The following is a 19,724-nucleotide window of genomic DNA, read 5'->3' on the forward strand; positions in this document are numbered from 1 at the left end:
CCAGTGCCAGTATATCCTTTCTCAAGTAAGGAGACCAAAACTGTACACAGTACTCCAGGTGTGGCCTCGCCAGCACCTTATACAGCTGCAACATAACCTCGCTGTTTTCAAACACCATCCCTCTCGCAATGAAGGACAAAATTCCATTTATCTTCTTAATAACCTGCTGCATTTGCAAACCAACTCCTTGTGATTCCTGCACAAGGACACCCAGGTCCCTCTGCACAGCAGCATGCTGCAATTTTTTACCCTTTAAATAATAGTCCATTTTGCTGTTATTCCTACCAAAATGGATGACCTCACATTTACCAACATTGTACTCCATCTGCCAGACCCTCACCCACTCACTTAGACTAACTATATCCCTTTGCAGACTTTCAGCGTCCTCTGCACACTTTGCTCTGCCACCCATCTTAGTGTCATCTGTGAATTTTGACACACTACACTTGGTCCCCAACTCCAAATCATCTGTGTAAATCATAACCAATTGCGGTCCCAACACTGATCCCTGAGGCACATCACTAGTCACTGATCGCCAACCAGAAAAACACCCATTTACCCCCACTCTTTGCTTTCTGTTAGTTAACCAATCCTCTATCCATGCTAATACATTACCCATAATTGGATTTGGTACTGGGTAATGAACCAGGCCAGGTGTTAGATTTGGAGGTAGGTGAGCACTTTGGTGATAGTGACCACAATTCGATTACGTTTACCTTAGCAATGGAAAGGGATAGGTATATACCAAAGGGCAAGAGTTACAGCTGGGGGAAAGGAAATTATGATGCGATTAGGCGAGATTTAGGTGGCATAGGTTGGGGAAGGAAACTGCAGGGGATGGGCACAATTGTAATGTGGAACTTGTTCAAGGAACAGCTACTACGCGTCCTTGATAAATATGTACCTGTCAGGCAGGGAGGAAGCAGACGTGTGAGGGAACTGTGGTTTACTAAGGAGGTTGAATCTCTTGTGAAGAGGAAGAAGGAGACTTATGTTAAGATGAGACGTGAAGGCTCAGTTAGGGCACTTGAGAGTTACAAGTTAGCCAGGAAGGACCTAAAGAAAGAGTTAAGAAGAGCCAGGAGGGGACATGAGAAGTCTTTGGCAGGTAGGATCAAGGAAAACCCTTAAGCTTTCTATAGGTATGTCAGGAGTAAAAGAATGACTAGGGTAAGATTAGGGCCAGTCAAGGACAGGAGTGGGAAGTTGTGCGTGGAGTCTGAAGAGGTAGGAGAGGCACTAAATGAATATTTTTCGTCGGTATTCACACTGGAGAGGGACAGTGTTGTCGAGGGGAGTACTGAGATGCAGGCTGTTGGACTGGATGGGATTGATGTTCATAAGGAGGAGGTGTTAGCAATTCTGGAAAGGGCAAAAATAGATGAGTCCCCTGGGCCGGATGGGATTTATCCTAGGATTCTCTGGGAGGCTCGAGAGGAGATTGCAGAGCCTTTGGCTTGGATCTTTGTGTCGTCATTGTCTACAGGAACAGTGCCAGAAGACCAGAAGACTGGAGGATAACAAATGTTGTCCCCTTGTTCAAGAAGGGGAGTAGGGACAACCCTGGTAATTTTAGACCAGTGAGCCTTACTTCTGTTGTGGGCAAAGTATTGGAAAGGATTATAAGAGATAGGATTTATAATAAGGAATAATTTGATTAGGGATAGTCAGCACGGTTTTGTGAAGGGTAGGTCGTGCCTCACAAACCTTATTGAGTTCTTTGAGAAGGTGACCAAAGAGGTGGACGAGGGTAAAGCGGTTGATGTGGTGTATATGGATTTCAGCAAAGCGTTTGATAAGGTTCCCCATGGTAAGCTTTTGCAGAAAATACGGACACATGGGATTGAGGGTGATTTAGCGGTTTGGATCAGGAATTGGCTAGTTGTAAGAAAACAGAGGGTGGTGGTTGATGGGAAATGTTCATCCTGGAGTTCAGTTACGAGTGGTGTACCGCAAGGATGGGTTTTGGGGCCACTGCTGTTTGTCATTTTTATTAATGACCTGGATGAGGGCGTGGAAGGATGGATTAGTAAATTTGCGGATGACACTAAAGTCGGTGGAGTTGTAGACAGTGCGGAGGGAAGTGGCAGGTTACAGAGGGACATAGATAAGCTGCAGAGCTGGGCTGAGAGGTGGCAAATGGAGTTTAATGCAGAAAAGTGTGAGGTGATTCACTTTGGAAGGAGTAACAGGAATACAGAGTACTGGGCTAATGGTAAGATACTTGGTAGTGTGGATGAACAGAGGGATCTGGGTGTCCATGTGCATAGATCCCTGAAAGTTGGCACCCAGGTTGATAGGGTTGTTAAGAAGGCGTACGGTGTGTTAGCTTTTATTGGTAGAGGGATTGAGTTTCGGAGCCAGGAGGTCATGCTGCAACTGTACAAAACTCTGGTGCGGCCGCATTTGGAGTATTGCGTACAGTTCTGGTCGCCGCATTATAGGAAAGATGTGGAAGTGTTGGAAAGGGTGCAGAGGAGGTTTACCAGGATGTTGCCTGGTATGGTGGGAAAATTGTATGAGGAAAGGCTGAGGGGCTTGAGGTTGTTTTCGTTCGAGAGAAGAAGGTTAAGAGGTGACTTAATAGAGGCATACAAGATGATCAGAGGATTAGATAGGGTGGATAGTGAGAGCCTTTTTCCTTGGATGGTGATGGCTAGCACGAGGGGACATAGCTTTAAATTGAGGGGTGAGAGATATAGGACAGATGTTAGAGGTAGGTTCTTTACTCAGAGAGTAGTAAGGGCATGGAATGCCCTGCCTGCAGCTGTCGTAGACTCGTCAACATTAAGAGCATTCAAATGGTTATTGGATAAACATATGGATGATATTGGAATAGTGTAGATTAGAGGGGCTTTAGATTGGTTCCACTGGTTGGCGCAACATCGAGGGCCGAAGGCCTGTACTGCGCTGTAGTGTTCTATGTTCTATAACACTGTGCACCTTTATCTTATGCAGCAGTCTTTGGTGCGGCACCTTGTCAAATGCCTTCTGGAAGTCCAGATACACCACACCCACAGGTTCCCCATTGTCCACTGCACATGTAATGTTCTCAAAGAATTCCACCAAATTAGTCAAACATGACCTGCCCTTCATGAACCCATGCTGCGTCTTACCAATGGGACAATTTATATCCAGATGTCTCGCTATTTCTTCCTTGATGTTAGATTCAAGCATTTTCCCTACTACAGAAGTTAAGCGAACCGGCCTATAGTTACCCGCCTTTTGTCTACCTCCTTTTTTAAACAGTGGCGTCACATTTGCTGTTTTCCAATCTGCGGGAATCACCCCAGAGTCCAGCGAATTTTGGTAAATTTTGGTATGAAGAAACAGCACTCGCTCGCTCCCAACAGCACCCACCCACCTGCTCCCAACAGCACCCACCCACCTGCTCCCAACAGCACCCACCCACCTGCTCCCAACAGCACCCACCCACCCGCTCCCAACAGCACCCACCCACCCGCTCCCAACAGCACCCACCCACCTGCTCCCAACAGCACCCACCCACCCGCTCCCAACAGCACCCACCCACCCGCTCCCAACAGCATCCACCCACCTGCTCCCAACAGCACCCACCCACCTGCTCCCAACAGCACCCACCCACCCGCTCCCACCAGCACCTGCTCGCTCCCAACAGCACCCACCCACCCGCTCCCAACAGCACCTGCTCGCTCCCAACAGCACCCACCCACCCGCTCCCAACAGCACCCGCCTGTTCCCAACAGCACCCACCCACCCGCTCCCAACAGCACTCGCTCGCTCCCAACAGCACCCGTCTGTTCCCAACAGCACCCACCCACCTGCTCCCAACAGCACCTGCTTGCTCCCAATAGCACCCACCCACCTGCTCCCAACAGCACCCACCTGCTCCCAACAGCACCCACCCGCTCCCAACAGCACCCGCTCACTCCCAACAGCACCCACCCACCTGCTCCCAACAGCACCCACCTGCTTCCAACAGCACTCGCTCGCTCCCAACAGCACCCACCCACCTGCTCCCAACAGCACCCACCCACCTGCTCCCAACATCACCCACCCACCTGCTCCCAACAGCACCCACCCACCTGCTCCCAACAGCACCCACCCACCTGCTCCCAACAGCACCCACCCACCTGCTCCCAACAGCACCCACCCACCTGCTCCCAACAGCAAACACCCTCCCGCTCCCAATGGCACCCACCCACCTGTTCCCAATGGCACCCACCCGTTTGCTTGCTCCCCACGGCACCTGCTTCCCACTCTGCTTCCAGTGCCTTTTGGGGAAGAGAATTCCAGAGGCTCACCACCCTGGAACAGAAAACATTTCTCCTCCCTCTGTCTCAAATTGGTGGTCCCTTATTTTTAAACAGTGAGCTCTAGTTCCAGATTCTCCCTCAAGTGGAAACATCCTCTCCACATCCACCCTCAGGATCCTTTATGTTTCAATCAAATTACCTCTTTCTCTCCTAAACTCCAGTGGATAGAAGCCTCGCCTCACAAGACAACCTACCCGTTCCTGGTACTAGTCTGGCAAACCTCCGAGCTGTTTCAACTGTATTTACATCTTTCCTTAAAGAAGGAGATCAATTCTGATGTGGTCTCCAGATGTGGTGACACCAGTGTCCTGTACAACTGAAGCATAACCTCTCGACTTTTATAATCAATTTCCCTCACAATAAACAACACCATTCTATTAGCTTTCCAAATTACTTGCTGTACCTGTAAACTAGCCTTTTGTGATCCTGCACCAGGACACCCAGATCCCTCTGCACCTCAGAGTTCTACAATCTCTAGCCATTTAGATAATAGTCATTTATATGAATTGTAAAATGTTGAGGTCCCAGCACTGATCTCTTTCTTGAAAACAATGACTCTGCTTCCACTGGTCACATTCTGCCAACTGGAACAGAACTATTGATGCCAACTCTCTGTTTCCTGGTAGCTGGATAATTTTCTATCCATGCCAAGATGTCACCCCCTATACCATGAACTTTTATTTTTATTTTCACATCAATAGCCTTTGATGTGGCACATTATCAAATGCTTTCAGGGAAGCTGAGTACCGCACACTTTTCCCAACGATTCTCCTTTACCCACAGCACACGTTACTCCTTCAAAGAACTCCAATCAGTTGATAAAACATGATTTCCCTTTCACAAAACCGTGTTGACTTCACCCGGTTATCTTGAATTTTCCAAGTGCCCTGCTCTCACATCTTTAATAATGGCTTCTATTTTCCCTGTGACAGGTGTTAGACTAACTGGCCTGCAGTTTCTCACTTTCTGTCTCTCTCCCTTCTTGAATAAAGGAGTTACATTTGTACCTTCCAATCTAATGTACCCTTGCCTAAATCTCAGGACTTTTGGAAAATTAAAACCAATGCATCAACTATCACATTAGACACTTCTTTCAAGACCTTAGGTGAAGTGCCTCCAGACCTGGGCGTCGTCAGCCCACAGACCACCAATTTGTTCAATACCACTTCCTTAGTCATTGCAATTTTCCTGCATTCCTCCTTCCCATCCACTTCCTAATTTACAGCTATTTCTGGAATGTTACTTGTATCCTCTATAATGAAGATTGATGCTAAATCTTGTTCACTCTCTCAATATCGCCTTCCATCTCTCTATCTCTCCATCTCTCTCTTTCTGTCTCCATCATTCTGTCTGTGTCTCCCTATCTGACTCCCTATTTCTCTCATGCTCCCTCTTTACTTCTCCCTCTTCCACGCTCCGCCTCTCTCATCCTTGCTTTCTCTGCACCTGGAATTCTTTCTCGTTCCCCCTCCACCTCCGTTACCTCCATCTGTTTGTAGTCACACACAGCTTCTACCATGAGATTGGCCTTCAATGGGTGAGCTGGATTGCGAGGTTTTAGTTGCACAATAGTCTTCGCTCTCTTGCTGAGGCCAGTCAGGTGTGATTTATAATCAGAAAGTTGTTCCTTTTCTTCCTGAAAACCAGCGGAAACACAAGCTGTTAGTATTGGGGGGAGGATCAGAGGTCAGGGAGCCAAGGGATAGGTATTGGAGTCAGGGAACTACAGGGAGGTTGGAGGTGTTAGGGTTGGTACACTAACTCAAGGAGTCAGCTGTAAAGGAACCATGCTTTATTGCACTAAATGAAAATAAACAATAACCACAAGCCTATGGTGAACACAACCGGTCCCAAGTGGGACTAAAGGTTTAAGGACCCTCTCAGGGTCTTGCTTTATACAGGGTTCGGTATACCAGTTCCACCTGGTTGGCTAATTACCAAACCCCAGGGAGCTCGTATTCAACGAGCTCAAAGGCAGTTAATTGGTGATCCCCTGCAAGTCATGGGGGTTATCACAGTTGGGGGGGTGTCGGGGTCGGAGGGAGTGTCAGGGTCGGAGGGGGTGTCGGGGGCGGCAGGGTCAGGGGGTGCCGGGGTCGGGGGGTGTTGGGGTCGGGGGTGTCGGGGTCGGGGGGGTGTCAGAGTCGAGGGGCTGTCGGGATCGGGGGGGTGTCGGGGTCAGGGGGTGTCAGGGTCAGAGGGTGTCAGGGTCAGAGGGTGTCAGGGTCAGAGGGTGTCAGGGTCAGAGGGTGTCGGGGTCGGGAGGGCGTTGGGGTCAGGGTGTGTCGGGGTCAGGGGGTGTTGGGGTCAGGGGGTTCTGAGGGTCGGGGGGGGTTTCAGGGTCGGAGGGAGTGTCGGGGTCGGAGGGGGTGTCGGGGGTGGCAGGGTCAGGGGGTGCCGGGGTTGGGGGGTGTTGGGGTCGGGGGTGTCGGGGTCGGGGGGTGTTGGGGTCAGGGGGTTCTCCGGGTCGGAGGGAGTGTCGGGGTCGGAGGGGGTGTCGGGGGTGGCAGGGTCAGGGGGTGCCGGGGTCGGGGGGTGTTGGGGTCGGGGGGTGTTGGGGTCGGGGGGTGTCGGGGTCAGGGGGTGTCCGGGTCAGGGGGTGTCCGGGTCAGGGGGTGTCCGGGTCAGGGGGTGTCGGGGTCGGGGGGTGTCGGGGTCGGGAGGGTGTCGGGGTCGGGGGGTGTTGGTGTCGGGGGGTGTTGGGGTCGGGGGGGTGTCGGGGTCAGGGGGTGTCGAGGTCAGGGGGTGTCCGGGTCAGGGGGTGTCGGGGTCGGGGGGTGTCGGGGTCGGGAGGGCGTTGGGGTCAGGGGGTGTCGGGGTCAGGGGGTGTCAGGGTCAGGGGGTGTCAGGGTCAGGGGGTGTCAGGGTCAGGGGGTGTCAGGGTCAGGGGGTGTCAGGGTCGGGGGTGTTGGGGTCGGGAGGGTGTCGGGGTCAGGGGGTGTCCGGGTCAGGGGGTGTCCGGGTCAGGGGGTGTTGGGGTCGGGGGGTTATAAGGGTCGGGGGGGGTGTCGGGGTCGGGGGTTGTCGGGGTCAGGGAGGTCTCAGGGTCAGGGTCGGGAGGGTCAGGGTTGTGGGGGTCGGGGGAGTGTTGGGGTTGTGGGCAGGTCGGGGGGGTTGGGGGTCAGAGCTGACGCAGGGTGGGGCAATCACATGGTCAGTTGCCACCTACTATAGAATCTTGGAGTAAATCCTCGAGGCGCGTCACAGTGATTGAACGATCACATGAATATTTCTTCTTTATCGAGTCCTGTAGCTTCTTGAGGAAGTTCTCAGAATCTTTCACATCAGAGAAATACTGCACAGAGAGATTCAAGCGTTAGTACAGAAAAATCCAGCCAACAATCCACAATAACCGGGATCATCATCCCGATACCGAAGAAAAACCAAGCAGCGTGCCTTAATGATTATCGGCCGGTGGCTCTGACCTAAGAACATAAGAAATAGGAGCAGGAGTAGGCCATCTAGCCCCTCGAGCCTGCCCTGCCATTCAATAACATCATGGCTGATCTGAAGTGGATCAGTTCCACTTACCCACCTGATCCCTATAACCCCTAATTCCCTTACCGATCAGAAATCCATCCATCCGCGCTTTAAACATATTCAGCGAGGTAGCCTCCACCACTTCAGTGGGCAGAGAATTCCAGAGATTCACCACCCTCTGAGAGAAGAAGTTCCTCCTCAACTCTGTCCTAAACTGACCCCCCCTTTATTTTGAGGCTGTACCCTCTAGTTCCCTTTCTAAGTGGAAAGAATCTCTCCACCTCTACCCTATCCAGCCCCTTCATTATCTTATAGGTCTCTATAAGATCCCACCTCAGCCTTCTAAATTCCAACGAGTACAAACCCAATCTGCTCAGTCTCTCCTCATAATCAACACCCCTTATCTCTGGTATCAACCTGGTGAACCTTCTCTGCACTCCCTCCAAGGCCAATATATCATAGAACATAGAACAGTACAGCACAGAACAGGCCCTTCGGCCCACAATGTTGTGCCGAGCTTTGTCTGAAACCCAGATCAAGCTATTTCCTCCCTATCATCCAGAAGTACTCCATGCGTCTATCCAATAGCTTCTTAAATGTTCCTAAAGTTTCTGACTCCACTATCCCTGCAGACAGTCCATTCCACACCCCAACCACTCTCTGAGTAAAAAACCTACCTCGGACATCCTTCCTATATCTCCCACCATGAACCCTATGGATATGCCCCCGAGTTACCGCTCCATTCAACCGAGGAAATAGTCTTTGAACGTTCACTCTATCTATACCCCTCATCATCTTATAAACCTCTATCAAGTCTCCTCTCAACCTCCTCTGCTCCAAAGAGAAAAGCCCAAGTTCCCTCAACCTTTCCTCATAAGACCTACCCTCCAAACCAGGCAGCATCCTGGTAAATCTCCTTTGCACTCTTTCCAGTGTCTCCACATCCTTCTTGTAGTGAGGTGACCAGAACTGCACACAATATTCCAAATGTGGTCTCACCAAGGTCCTGTACAGTTGCAGCATAACCCCACGGCTCTTAAACTCAAACCCCCTGTTAATGAACGCCAACACACTATAGGCCTTCTTCACAGCTCTATCCACTTGAGTGGCAACCTTCAGAGATCTATGGATATGAACCCCAAGATCTCTCTGTTCCTCCACATTCTTCAGAACCCTACCTTTGACCCTGTAATCCACATTTAAATTTGTCCTACCAAAATGAATCACCTTGCATTTGTCAGGGTTAAACTCCATTTGCCATTTTTCAGCCCAGCTCTGCATCCTATCTATATCTCTTTGCAGCCTACAACAGCCTTCCACCTCATCCACTACTCCACCAATCTTGGTGTCATCAGCAAATTTACTGATCCACCCTTCAGCCCCCTCCTCCAAGTCATTAATAAAAATGACAAATAGCAGAGGACCCAGCACTGATCCCTGTGGCACTCCGCTGGTAACCGGTTTCCAGTCCGAAAATTTTCCATCCACCACCACCCTCTGTCTTCTGTTAGATAGCCAGTTACGTATCCAATCGGCCAACTTTCCCTCTATCCCACACATCCTTACTTTCTTCATAAGCCGACCGCAAATAAGGGGACCAATACTGCACACAGTATTCCAGCTGCGGCCTCACCAATGCCCTGTACAGATGCAGCAAGACATCTCTGCTTTTATATTCTATCCCCCTTGCGATATAGGCCAACATCCCATTTGCCTTCTTGATCACCTGTTGCACCTGCAGACTGGGTTTTTGCGTCTCATGCACAAGGACCCCCAGGTCCCTCTGCACAGCAGCATGTTGTAATTTATTTCCATTTAGATAATAATCCAATTTGCTATTATTTCTTCCAAACTGAATAACCTCGCATTTGTTAACGTTATACTCCATCTGCCAGATCCTCGCCCACTCACTCAGCCTGTCCAAATCTCTCTGCAGACCTTCTACGCCCTCCACACGATTCACTTTTCCACTTTGTGTCGTCTGCAAACTTTGTTACCCTACACTCAGTCCCCTCCTCCAAATCGTCTATATAAATGGTAAATAGTTGAAGCCCCAGTACCGATCCCTGCGGCACGCCACTAGTTACCATCTGCCAACCAGAAAAGCACCCATTTATTCCGACTCTCTGCTTCCTGTTGGATAGCCAATCCCCAATCCACGCTAACACCCTACCCCCAATTCCGTGTGACCCAATCTTCTTTAGCAACTTTATGAGGATAGGCTGAGGGAGCTCGGTCTTTTCTCCTTGGAGAGACGTAGGATGAGAGGAGACCTAATCGAGGTCACTGGCCTCCAGTCACTCAAGCAGCCGTCTGTCACCATCCTCTGTTTCCTACCGCTAAGCCAATTATGTATCCACCTTGTCAGATCACCCTGTATCCCATGTGCATTTGCCTTCTTAATAAGTCTCCTATGTGGGGCTCTGTCAAAGGTTTTGCTGAAATCCAGATAAACTACATCAACCGCACTACCCTCATCCACACACTTGGTTACATACTCAAAAACTTCAATCAGATTTATCAATGGATTAGTCATTCAGAGAGCCAGGGGAAAGCTCTGGGGACCTAGTTTCAAACACAACCGTGGCAGATGGAGAAATTTGATTTCAATTCAATTAAAAGTCTACTGATGACCACAAAACCATTATCGATTATCATAAAAACCCATCTGATTCACTAATGTTCTTTAGGGAAGGAAATCTGCCGTCCTTACCCGGTCTGGCCTACATGTGACTCCAGAGCCACAGCAATGTGGTTGACTCAGAAATGCCCTCAGGTATGGGCAATAAATGCTGGCCCAGCCAGCAATGCCCACATCCATGGCCGAATATATAACTCATTTACACAGTTCTTACATACTTACATAAATCTCACGGGATCTGGCACGGTGACACAGTGGTTAGCACTGCTGCCTCACAGCGCCAGGGACCCGGGTTCGATTCCCGGGGGCACGGTGACACAGTGGTTAGCACTGCTGCCTCACAGCGCCAGGGACCCGGGTTCCATTCCCGGGGGCACGGTGACACAGTGGTTAGCACTGCTGCCTCACAGCGCCAGGGACCCGGGTTCCATTCCCGGGGGCACGGTGACACAGTGGTTAGCACTGCTGCCTCACAGCGCCAGGGACCCGGGTTCGATTCCCGGGGGCACGGTGGCACAGTGGTTAGCACTGCTGCCTCACAGCGCCAGGGACCTGGGTTCGATTCCCGGGGACACGGTGACACAGTGGTTAGCGCTGCTGCCTCACAGCGCCAGGGACCCGGGTTCGATTCCCGGGGGCACGGTGGCACAGTGGTTAGCACTGCTGCCTCACAGCGCCAGGGACCTGGGTTCGATTCCCGGGGGCACGGTGACACAGTGGTTAGCACTGCTGCCTCACAGCGACAGGGACCCGGGTTCGATTCCCGGGGGCACGGTGGCACAGTGGTTAGCACTGCTGCCTCACAGCGACAGGGACCCGGGTTTGATTCGATTGGGTCACTGTCTGTGTGGAGTTTGCACATTCTCCCGGTGTTTGCGTGGAGTTTCCGCTGGGTGCTCCGGTTTCCCCACCCATAATCCAAAGACGAGCTGGCTAGGGTGCATTGGGCCATGCTAAATTCTCCCTCAGTGTACCCGAACAGGCGCCGAGTGTGGCGACTGGGGGATTTCTACAGTAACTTCATTGCACTGTTAATGTAAGCCTACTTTTGACTAATAGATAAATAAATAAACAATTGGATACAAAATTGGCTTGACGACATAGGACAGAGTGTGGTTGTCGAGGGTTATTTTTCAATCTGGAGGCCTGTGACCTCCAGGTGTGCCTCAGGGACCAGTTACATGGGTAAAATGGGTATAGAGGGTTACAGGCCAAATGTGGGCAATTGGGACGAGCTCAGTTGTCAAAACTGGGCGGGGTGGCATGGACAAGTTCTTCCCCAATGTAATGTCCCAACAATGTGAGTGGCTGTGGGTTTTAAACAATAAGAAAAACATGTGGTTTGCATATGTAGATTCAACAAGAGGTTTATTGTGGGAGCTGCAGACTGTACCTGGAAATAGGCAGTGTTCTCCTTCAGATGAGCCTCAATGCAACAGCACAGCTGCAGGATCCAGCTCCACTGCGTCTGCAGAGCAGCCATGAAGGCCTGAGGGAGTGAAAAAGACACCATGAGAGAGGAGAGAGAGTGAGGGTGTGTGTGAGAGAGAGAGAGAGTGCGAGAGAGAGTGAGAGAGAGAGAGAGAGAAAGAGAGAGAGTGAGAGAGAGGGAGAGAGAGAGGGAGTGTGTGTGAGAGAGAGAGAGAGAAAGGGAGTGAGGAAGTGTGTGAGAGAGAGGGAGTGAGGGTGTGAGAGAGAGAGACAGAGTGAGGGTGTGAGAGAGAGTGCATGAGAGAGAGAGAGGGAGTGAGGAAGTGTGTGTGAGAGAGAGGGAGTGAGGGTGTGAGAGAGAGAGAGAGTATGTGAGAGAGAGAATGAGACAGGGTGTGTGAGAGAGAATGAGTGAGGGAGTGAGAGTGTGTGAGAGAGAGGGAGTGAAGGTATGTGACAGAGAGGGAGTGGGAGTGTGTGAGAGAGGGTGTGAGGGAGTGTGAGAGAGGCGGCTGGATATAGCACTTGGGGTGAACGGGATCAAAGGTTATGGGGAGAAAGCAGGATTAGGCTATTGAGTTGGATGATCAGCCATGATGGTGTTGAATGGTGGAGCAGGCTCGAAGGGCCGAATGGCCTCCTCCTGCTCCTATCTTCTATGTTTCTATATTTCTATGTGAGAGAGGGAGTGAGGGTGTGTGAGAGAGAGGGGGGAGTGAGGGTGTGAGAGAGAAGGGGGAGTGAGGGTGTGTGAGAGAGAGGGGGGAGTGAGGGTGTGTGAGAGAGAGGGGGGAGTGAGGGTGTGTGAGAGAGAGAGAGGGGGAGTGAGGGTGTGTGAGAGAGAGAGGGGGAGTGAGGGTGTGTGAGAGAGAGGGGGGAGTGAGGGTGTGAGAGACAAGGGGGAGTGAGGGTGTGTGAGAGAGAGGGGGGAGTGAGGGTGTGTGAGAGAGAGGGGGGAGTGAGGGTGTGTGAGAGAGAGAGAGGGGGAGTGAGGGTGTGTGAGAGAGAGAGGGGGAGTGAGGGTGGGTGAGAGAAAGAGAGAGAGAGAGATGGGGAGTGAGGGTATGTGAGAGAGAGAGAGGGGGAGTGAGGGTATGTGAGAGAGAGGGGGGAGTGAGGGTGGGTGACAGAGAGAGAGGGGGAGTGAGGGTATGTGAGAGAGAGAGACAGAGGCGGAGTGAGGGTGTGTGAGAGAGAGGGAGGAGTGAGGGTGTGTGAGAGAGAGAGGGAGAGTGAGGGTGGGTGAGAGAGAGAGAGAGAGGCGGAGTGAGGGTGTGTGAGAGAGAGGGAGGAGTGAGGGTGTGAGAGAGAGAGAGGGAGTGAGGGTGTGTGAGAGAGAGAGGGGGAGTGAGGGTGTGTGAGAGAGAGAGGGAGAGTGAGGGTGGGTGACAGAGAGAGAGAGGCGGAGTGAGGGTGTGTGAGAGAGAGGGAGGAGTGAGGGTGTGTGAGAGAGAGAGAGGGAGTGAGGGGGAACATAGAACATAGCAGCACAAACAGGCCCTTCGGCCCACAGGTTGCGCCGATCACATCCCCACCTCTAGGCCTATCTATAGCCCTCAATCCCATTAAATCCCATGTACTCATCCAGAAGTCTCTTAAAAGACCCCAACGAGTTTGCCTCCACCACCACCGACGTCAGCCGATTCCACTCACCCACCACCCTCTGAGTGAAAAACTTACCCCTGACATCTCCTCTGTACCTACCCCCCAGCACCTTAAACCTGTGTCCTCTCGTAGCAACCATTTCAGCCCTTGGAAATAGCCTCTGAGAGTCTACCCTATCCAGACCTCTCAACATCTTGTAAACCTCTATCAGGTCACCTCTCATCCTTCGTCTCTCCAGGGAGAAGAGACCAAGCTCCCTCAACCTATCCTCATAAGGCATGCCCCCCAATCCAGGCAACATCCTTGTAAATCTCCTCTGCACCCTTTCAATGGCTTCAACATCTTTCCTGTAATGAGGTGACCAGAACTGCGCGCAGTACTCCAAGTGGGGTCTAACCAGGGTCCTATAAAGCTGCAGCATTATCTCCCGACTCCTAAACTCAATCCCTCGATTAATGAAGGCCAGTACGCCGTACGCCTTCTTGACCGCATCCTCCACCTGCGAGGCCGATTTAAGAGTCCTATGGACCCGGACCCCAAGGTCCTTCTGATCCTCTACACTGCTAAGAATGGTACCCTTCATATTATATTGCTGCTTCATCCCATTGGATCTGCCAAAATGGATCACCACACACTTATCCGGGTTGAAGTCCATCTGCCACTTCTCCGCCCAGTCTTGCATTCTATCTATGTCTCGCTGCAACTTCTGACATCCCTCCAAACTATCCACAACACCACCTACCTTGGTGTCGTCAGCAAACTTACCAACCCATCCCTCCACTTCCTCAGGGGAGTAAGAGAGAGGGAGTAAAGGTGTGTGAAACAGATGGAGGGGAATGAGGGTATGTGAGAGAGAGAGAGGGAGTGAGGGTGTGTGACAGAGGGAGAGTGATGGTGTGTGAGAGAGGGAGAGTGATGGTGTGTGAGAGAGAGAGGGGAGTGAGGGTGTGTGAGAGAGAGAGGGGAGTGAGGGTGTGTGACAGAGGGAGAGTGATGGTGTGTGAGAGAGAGAGGGGAGTGAGGGTATGTGAGAGAGGGAGTGAGGGTGTGTGACAGACGGGGAGTGATGGTGTGTGAGAGAGAGGGGAGTGAGGGTGTGTGACAGAGGGAGAGTGATGGTGTGTGAGAGAGAGAGGGGAGTGAGGGTATGTGAGAGAGGGAGTGAGGGTGTGTGACAGACGGGGAGTGATGGTGTGTGAGAGACACAGGGAGTGAGGGTGTGTGGGGATGGAGAGAAACAGATGGAGGGTGGTGCGAAGTGGGGGAGAGAGAGAGAGAGAGAGAAAATGAAAGAGAGGGATAGACAGCTGGTGGGGAAGAAGGATAGAGAGAGAGACAGAGGGAGAGACAGACAGACAGAGGGATAGAGAGACAGAGAGGGAGAGACAGAGAGAGAGAGAGAGCGACACAGGCAGACAGAGGATGGGGGGGAGAGATTGAGAGAGAGAGAGTGTGGGTGTGAGAGAGTGAGTGAGCAGTGGGGTTGGGTCGGTGTGAATGTGTGATCAGTCGGTGTGTCATTACCTCGATGGTCTGTTTGGCTGGGTGGGCGTCACGGAGCAGTTTGTCCCCCGTGTTCTGGATGCTGTTCACCTTCTTCTCCTTTAGTTCCAGTTCCTTCATCAGCCCCTGACACAGAAAGAGCCAGAGAGATCAAACACACTCACTGTGACCCCCCTCATCTCACCGAGACCCCCCCTCCGGCCTCTCCAAAACCCCCCCCCCGGCCTCACCGAGACCTCCTCCCGAGTCACCGAGACACCCCTCCTGCCCCTGCTCTAAGTTTGAGGCCCTGTTTCCAGGAGTTACATAGAACATAGAACAGTACAGCACAGAACAGGCCCTTCGGCCCACGATGTTGTGCCGAGCTTTATCTGAAACCAAGATCAAGCTATCCCACTCCCTATCATCCTGGTGTGCTCCATGTGCCTATCCAATAACCGCTTAAATGTTCCTAAAGTGTCTGACTCCACTATCACTGCAGGCAGTCCATTCCACACCCCAACCACTCTCTGCGTAAAGAACCTACCTCTGATATCCTTCCTATATCTCCCACCATGAACCCTATAGTTATGCCCCCTTGTAATAGCTCCGTCCACCCGAGGAAATAGTCTTTGAACGTTCACTCTATCTATCCCCTTCATCATTTTATAAACCTCTATTAAGTCTCCCCTCAGCCTCCTCTGCTCCAGAGAGAACAGCCCTAGCTCCCTCAACCTTTCCTCATAAGACCTACCCTCCAAACCAGGCAGCATCCTGGTAAATCTCCTCTGCACTCTTTCCAGCGCTTCCACATCCTTCTTATAGTGAGGTGAACAGAACTGCACACAATATTCCAAATGTGGTCTCACCAAGGTCCTGTACAGTTGCAGCATAACCCCACGGCTCTTAAACTCCAACCCCCTGTTAATAAAAGCTAACACACTATAGGCCTTCTTCACAGCTCTATCCACTTGAGTGGCAACCTTTAGAGATCTGTGGATATGGACCCCAAGATCTCTCTGTTCCTCCACAGTCTTCAGAACCCTACCTTTAACCCTGTAATCCACATTTAAATTAGTCCTACTAAAATGAATCACCTCACATTTATCAGGGTTAAACTCCATTTGCCATTTTTCAGCCCAGCTTTGCATCCTATCTATGTCTCTTTGCAGCCTACAACAGCCCTCCACCTCATCCACTACTCCACCAATCTTGGTGTCATCAGCAAATTTACTGATCCACCCTTCAGCCCCCTCCTCTAAGTCATTAATAAAAATCACAAAGAGCAGAGGACCAAGCACTGATCCCTGCGGCACTCCGCTAGCAACCTGCCTCCAATCCGAAAATTTTCCATCCACCACCACCCTCTGTCTTCGATCAGACAGCCAGTTACCTATCCAATCGGCCAACTTTCCCTCTATCCCACACCTCCTCACTTTCATCATAAGCCGACCATGGGGGACCTTATCAAACGCCTTACTAAAATCCATGTATATGACATCAACTGCCCTACCTTCATCAACACACTTAGTTACCTCCTCAAAAAATTCTATCAAATTTGTAAGGCACGACTTGCCCTTCACGAATCCGTGCTGACTATCCCGGATTAATCCGCATCTTTCTAAATGGTCGTAAATCCCATCTCTAAGGAACTTTTCCATCAATTTACCAACCACCGAAGTAAGACTAACCGGTTTATAATTACCAGGGTCATTTCTATTCCCTTTCTTAAACAGAGGAACAACATTCGCCATTCTCCAGTCCTCTGGCACCATCCCCGTGGACAGCGAGGACCCAAAGATCAAAGCCAAAGGCTCTGCAATCTCATCCCTTGCCTCCCAAAGAATCCTAGGATATATTTCATCAGGCCCAGGGGACTTATCGACCTTCAGTTTATTCAAAACTGCCAGTACATCCTCCCTCCGAACATCTATTTCCTCCAGCCTATTAGCCTGTAACACCTTCTCTTCCTCAAAAACATGGCCCCTCTCCTTGGTGAACACTGAAGAAAAGTATTCATTCATCACCTCGCCTATCTCTACTGACTCCATACACAAGTTCCCACTACTGTCCTTGACCAGCCCTAACCTCACCCTGGTCATTCTTTTATTCCTCACGTAAGAGTAAAAAGCCTTGGGGTTTTCCTTGATCCGACCCGCCAAGGACTTCTCATGTCCCCTCCTAGCTCTCCTGAGCCCCTTTTTCAGCTCATTCCTTGCTAACCTGTAACCCTCAATCGAGCCATCTGAACCTTGTTTCCTCATCCCTACATAAGCTTCCCTCTTCCTTTTCACAAGACATTCCACCTCTTTCGTGAACCATGGTTCCCTCACTCGGCCATTTCCTCCCTGCCTGACAGGGACATACCTATCAAGGACACGCAGTTGGCAGTGCACTGGTTAGCAGTCAGTTTCTGAATCTCTTACCGAATACGTATCTTTCTTAGCCGCCATGTTGGTGTTCCTCTCACTCCAATCGTAACTCACTTCCTCTTCTTCCTTATCATTCAGCCACATTAACTCCTTTGTCGCCATGGAAACAAAAGTGTTCAAACTCTCCAAGTTACGGAGACGGGACTTGGAGGAATTCTGGATCAAAAATATTTCAGAATCAGTGTTGACTCGGGGCAGAGAGGAGGCAGAGGGAAGAGGAGTGGGGAGAGGAGGAGGTGCTATGAGGTGGTAGGTATAGGTGGGCGAGGGATTCGGGGAGGGGTCAGGGGTCTGGGGTCAGGGGACTAGGGTCAGGGGTGGGATTGTCGCTGCCAATTTTGACCAGATCATCTCGGTTACACCTCATGTTGCACAGATTTAGTGAGCTCACACAGAAAGAGAGAATGCTGGAAAATCCCAGCGGGTCTGACGCTATCTGTGGGGAGAGAATCGAACCAACGATGGCCCTTTGTCAGAGCTGAATTCAGTGAGCTCACGCACTGATTGGAGGGTTTTAGAGAGCGGAATCACTATGATTGGAGGGTTTTAGAGAGCAGATGCACTGTGATTGGAGTGTTTTAGAGATCGGACGCACTGTTATTGGAGGGTTTTCGCAAGCTCACGCACTGATTGGATGGTATGTGTGAGTGGACACTCACCAGCAGTTTAGCATACTGAAGATCCAATTTGCCCAGGTAATCTCGATATGCATTCCGATTGGCAGGTGATAACTGGAGCTATAAAGATTAAACACAGAAATTAACATCAAACTCCCAGACCAGCAACGCCTCGATTTTTAACAATTCTTTCACAGATCTGGCTGTCACTGGATAGGCCAGCAATTTATTACTGATCAGAAGGTGGTGGTGAGCTGCCTTCTTGAAGGCCTCCACAGGATGAATACCTGGCTGAAAAGATGGTGCGAGAGGGGGAGGCTTTCAGATTCCTGGGACATTGGGAACGGCTCTGTGGGAGGTGGGACCTGTACAAACTGGACAGGTTACACCTGGGCAGGATCGGGACTGATGGCCTTGGGGGGTACTTGCGACAGAGGTTGGGGAGGGTTTAAACTAATATGGCAGGGGATGGGAACCTTTGCAAGGATTCAGAGCAGGGGAAATAAAGAACAAGAGGAAAAGACAGCAAGGAGAATAGAAGATAGGAGCAGGAGGAGGCCATTCGGCCCTTCGAGCCTGCTCCGCCATTCATCACCATCATGGCTGATCATCTCAATAGCCTAATCCTGCTTTCTCCCCATAACCTTTGATCCCATTCGCCCCAAGTGCTGTATCCAGCTGCCCCTTGAATACATTCAATGTTTTGGCATCAACTACTTCCTGTGGTAATGAATTCCACAGGCTCACCACTCTTTGGGTGAAGAAATGTCTCCTCACCTCCGTCCTAAATGGTCTACCCCGAATCCTCAGACTGTGACCCCTGGTTCTGGACTCCCCCACCATTGGGAACATCCTCGCTGCATCTACCCTGTCTAGTCCTGTTAGAATTTTATAAGTCTCTATGAGATCCCCCCTCATTTGTCTGAACTCCAGTGAAAACAATCCTAACCTAGTCAATCTCTCCTCATACACCAGTCCCGCCATCCCCGGAATCAGCCTGGTAAACCTTTGCTGCACTCCCTCGAGAGCAAGAACATCCTTCCTCAGAAAAGGAGACCAAAACTGCACACAATACTCTAGGTGTGGCCTCACCAAGGCCCTGTATAATTGCAGCAACACATCCCTGCTCCTGTACTCGAAACCTCTCGCAATGAAGGCCAACATACCATTTGCCTTCTTTACCGCCTGCTGTACCTGCATGCTTACCTTCAGCGACTGGGGCACAAGGACACCCAGGTCCCGCTGCACACTCCCCTCTCCCAATTTACAGCCATTCAGGTAGTAATCTGCCACCTTGTTTTTGCTTCCAAAGTGAATAACCTCACACTTATCCAAATTATACTGTATCTGCCATTGATTAGCCCACTCACCCAACCTGTCCAGATCATTCTGAAGGATCTCTGCATCCTCGTCACAGTTCACCCTCCCACCCAACTTGGTATCATCTACAAACTTTGAGATGATACCAAGATGTTGAAGCCATTGAAAGGGTGCAGAGGAGATTTACAAGGATGTTGCCTGGATTGGGGGGCATGTCTTATGAGGATAGGTTGAGGGAACTTGGTCTCTTCTCCCTGGAGAGACGAAGGATAAGAGGTGACCTGATAGAGGTTTACAAGATGTTGAGAGGTCTGGATAGGGTAGACTCTCAGAGGCTATTTCCAAGGGCTGAAATGGTTGCTACGAGAGGACACAGGTTTAAGGTGCTGGGGGGTAGGTACAGAGGAGATGTCAGGGGTAA

The 19,724-nt window shown here is 50.9% G+C and overlaps 1 protein-coding gene across 16 annotated transcripts in view; it reads right to left on the bottom strand.

Moving 5' to 3' along the window:
* The window catches only part of LOC144504463 (plectin-like), a 745,079-nt gene that overhangs the window by 84,334 nt on the left and 641,021 nt on the right, over positions 1 to 19,724 (bottom strand). For all 16 annotated transcript variants that reach the window (XM_078229777.1, XM_078229768.1, XM_078229848.1 and 13 more), the window contains 6 exons: positions 18,026 to 18,103; positions 17,361 to 17,522; positions 14,977 to 15,081; positions 11,810 to 11,905; positions 7,465 to 7,590; positions 5,779 to 5,931 (listed from right to left, as the gene is read on the bottom strand). In XM_078229777.1, coding sequence (XP_078085903.1) covers positions 5,779 to 5,931; positions 7,465 to 7,590; positions 11,810 to 11,905; positions 14,977 to 15,081; positions 17,361 to 17,522; positions 18,026 to 18,103 — 720 coding nt within the window. The remainder of the gene's footprint in view (positions 1 to 5,778; positions 5,932 to 7,464; positions 7,591 to 11,809; positions 11,906 to 14,976; positions 15,082 to 17,360; positions 17,523 to 18,025; positions 18,104 to 19,724) is intronic.

This window comes from Mustelus asterias, chromosome 2 (assembly GCF_964213995.1).
Source record: "Mustelus asterias chromosome 2, sMusAst1.hap1.1, whole genome shotgun sequence".
In the NCBI taxonomy this organism is placed as follows: domain Eukaryota; kingdom Metazoa; phylum Chordata; class Chondrichthyes; order Carcharhiniformes; family Triakidae; genus Mustelus; species Mustelus asterias.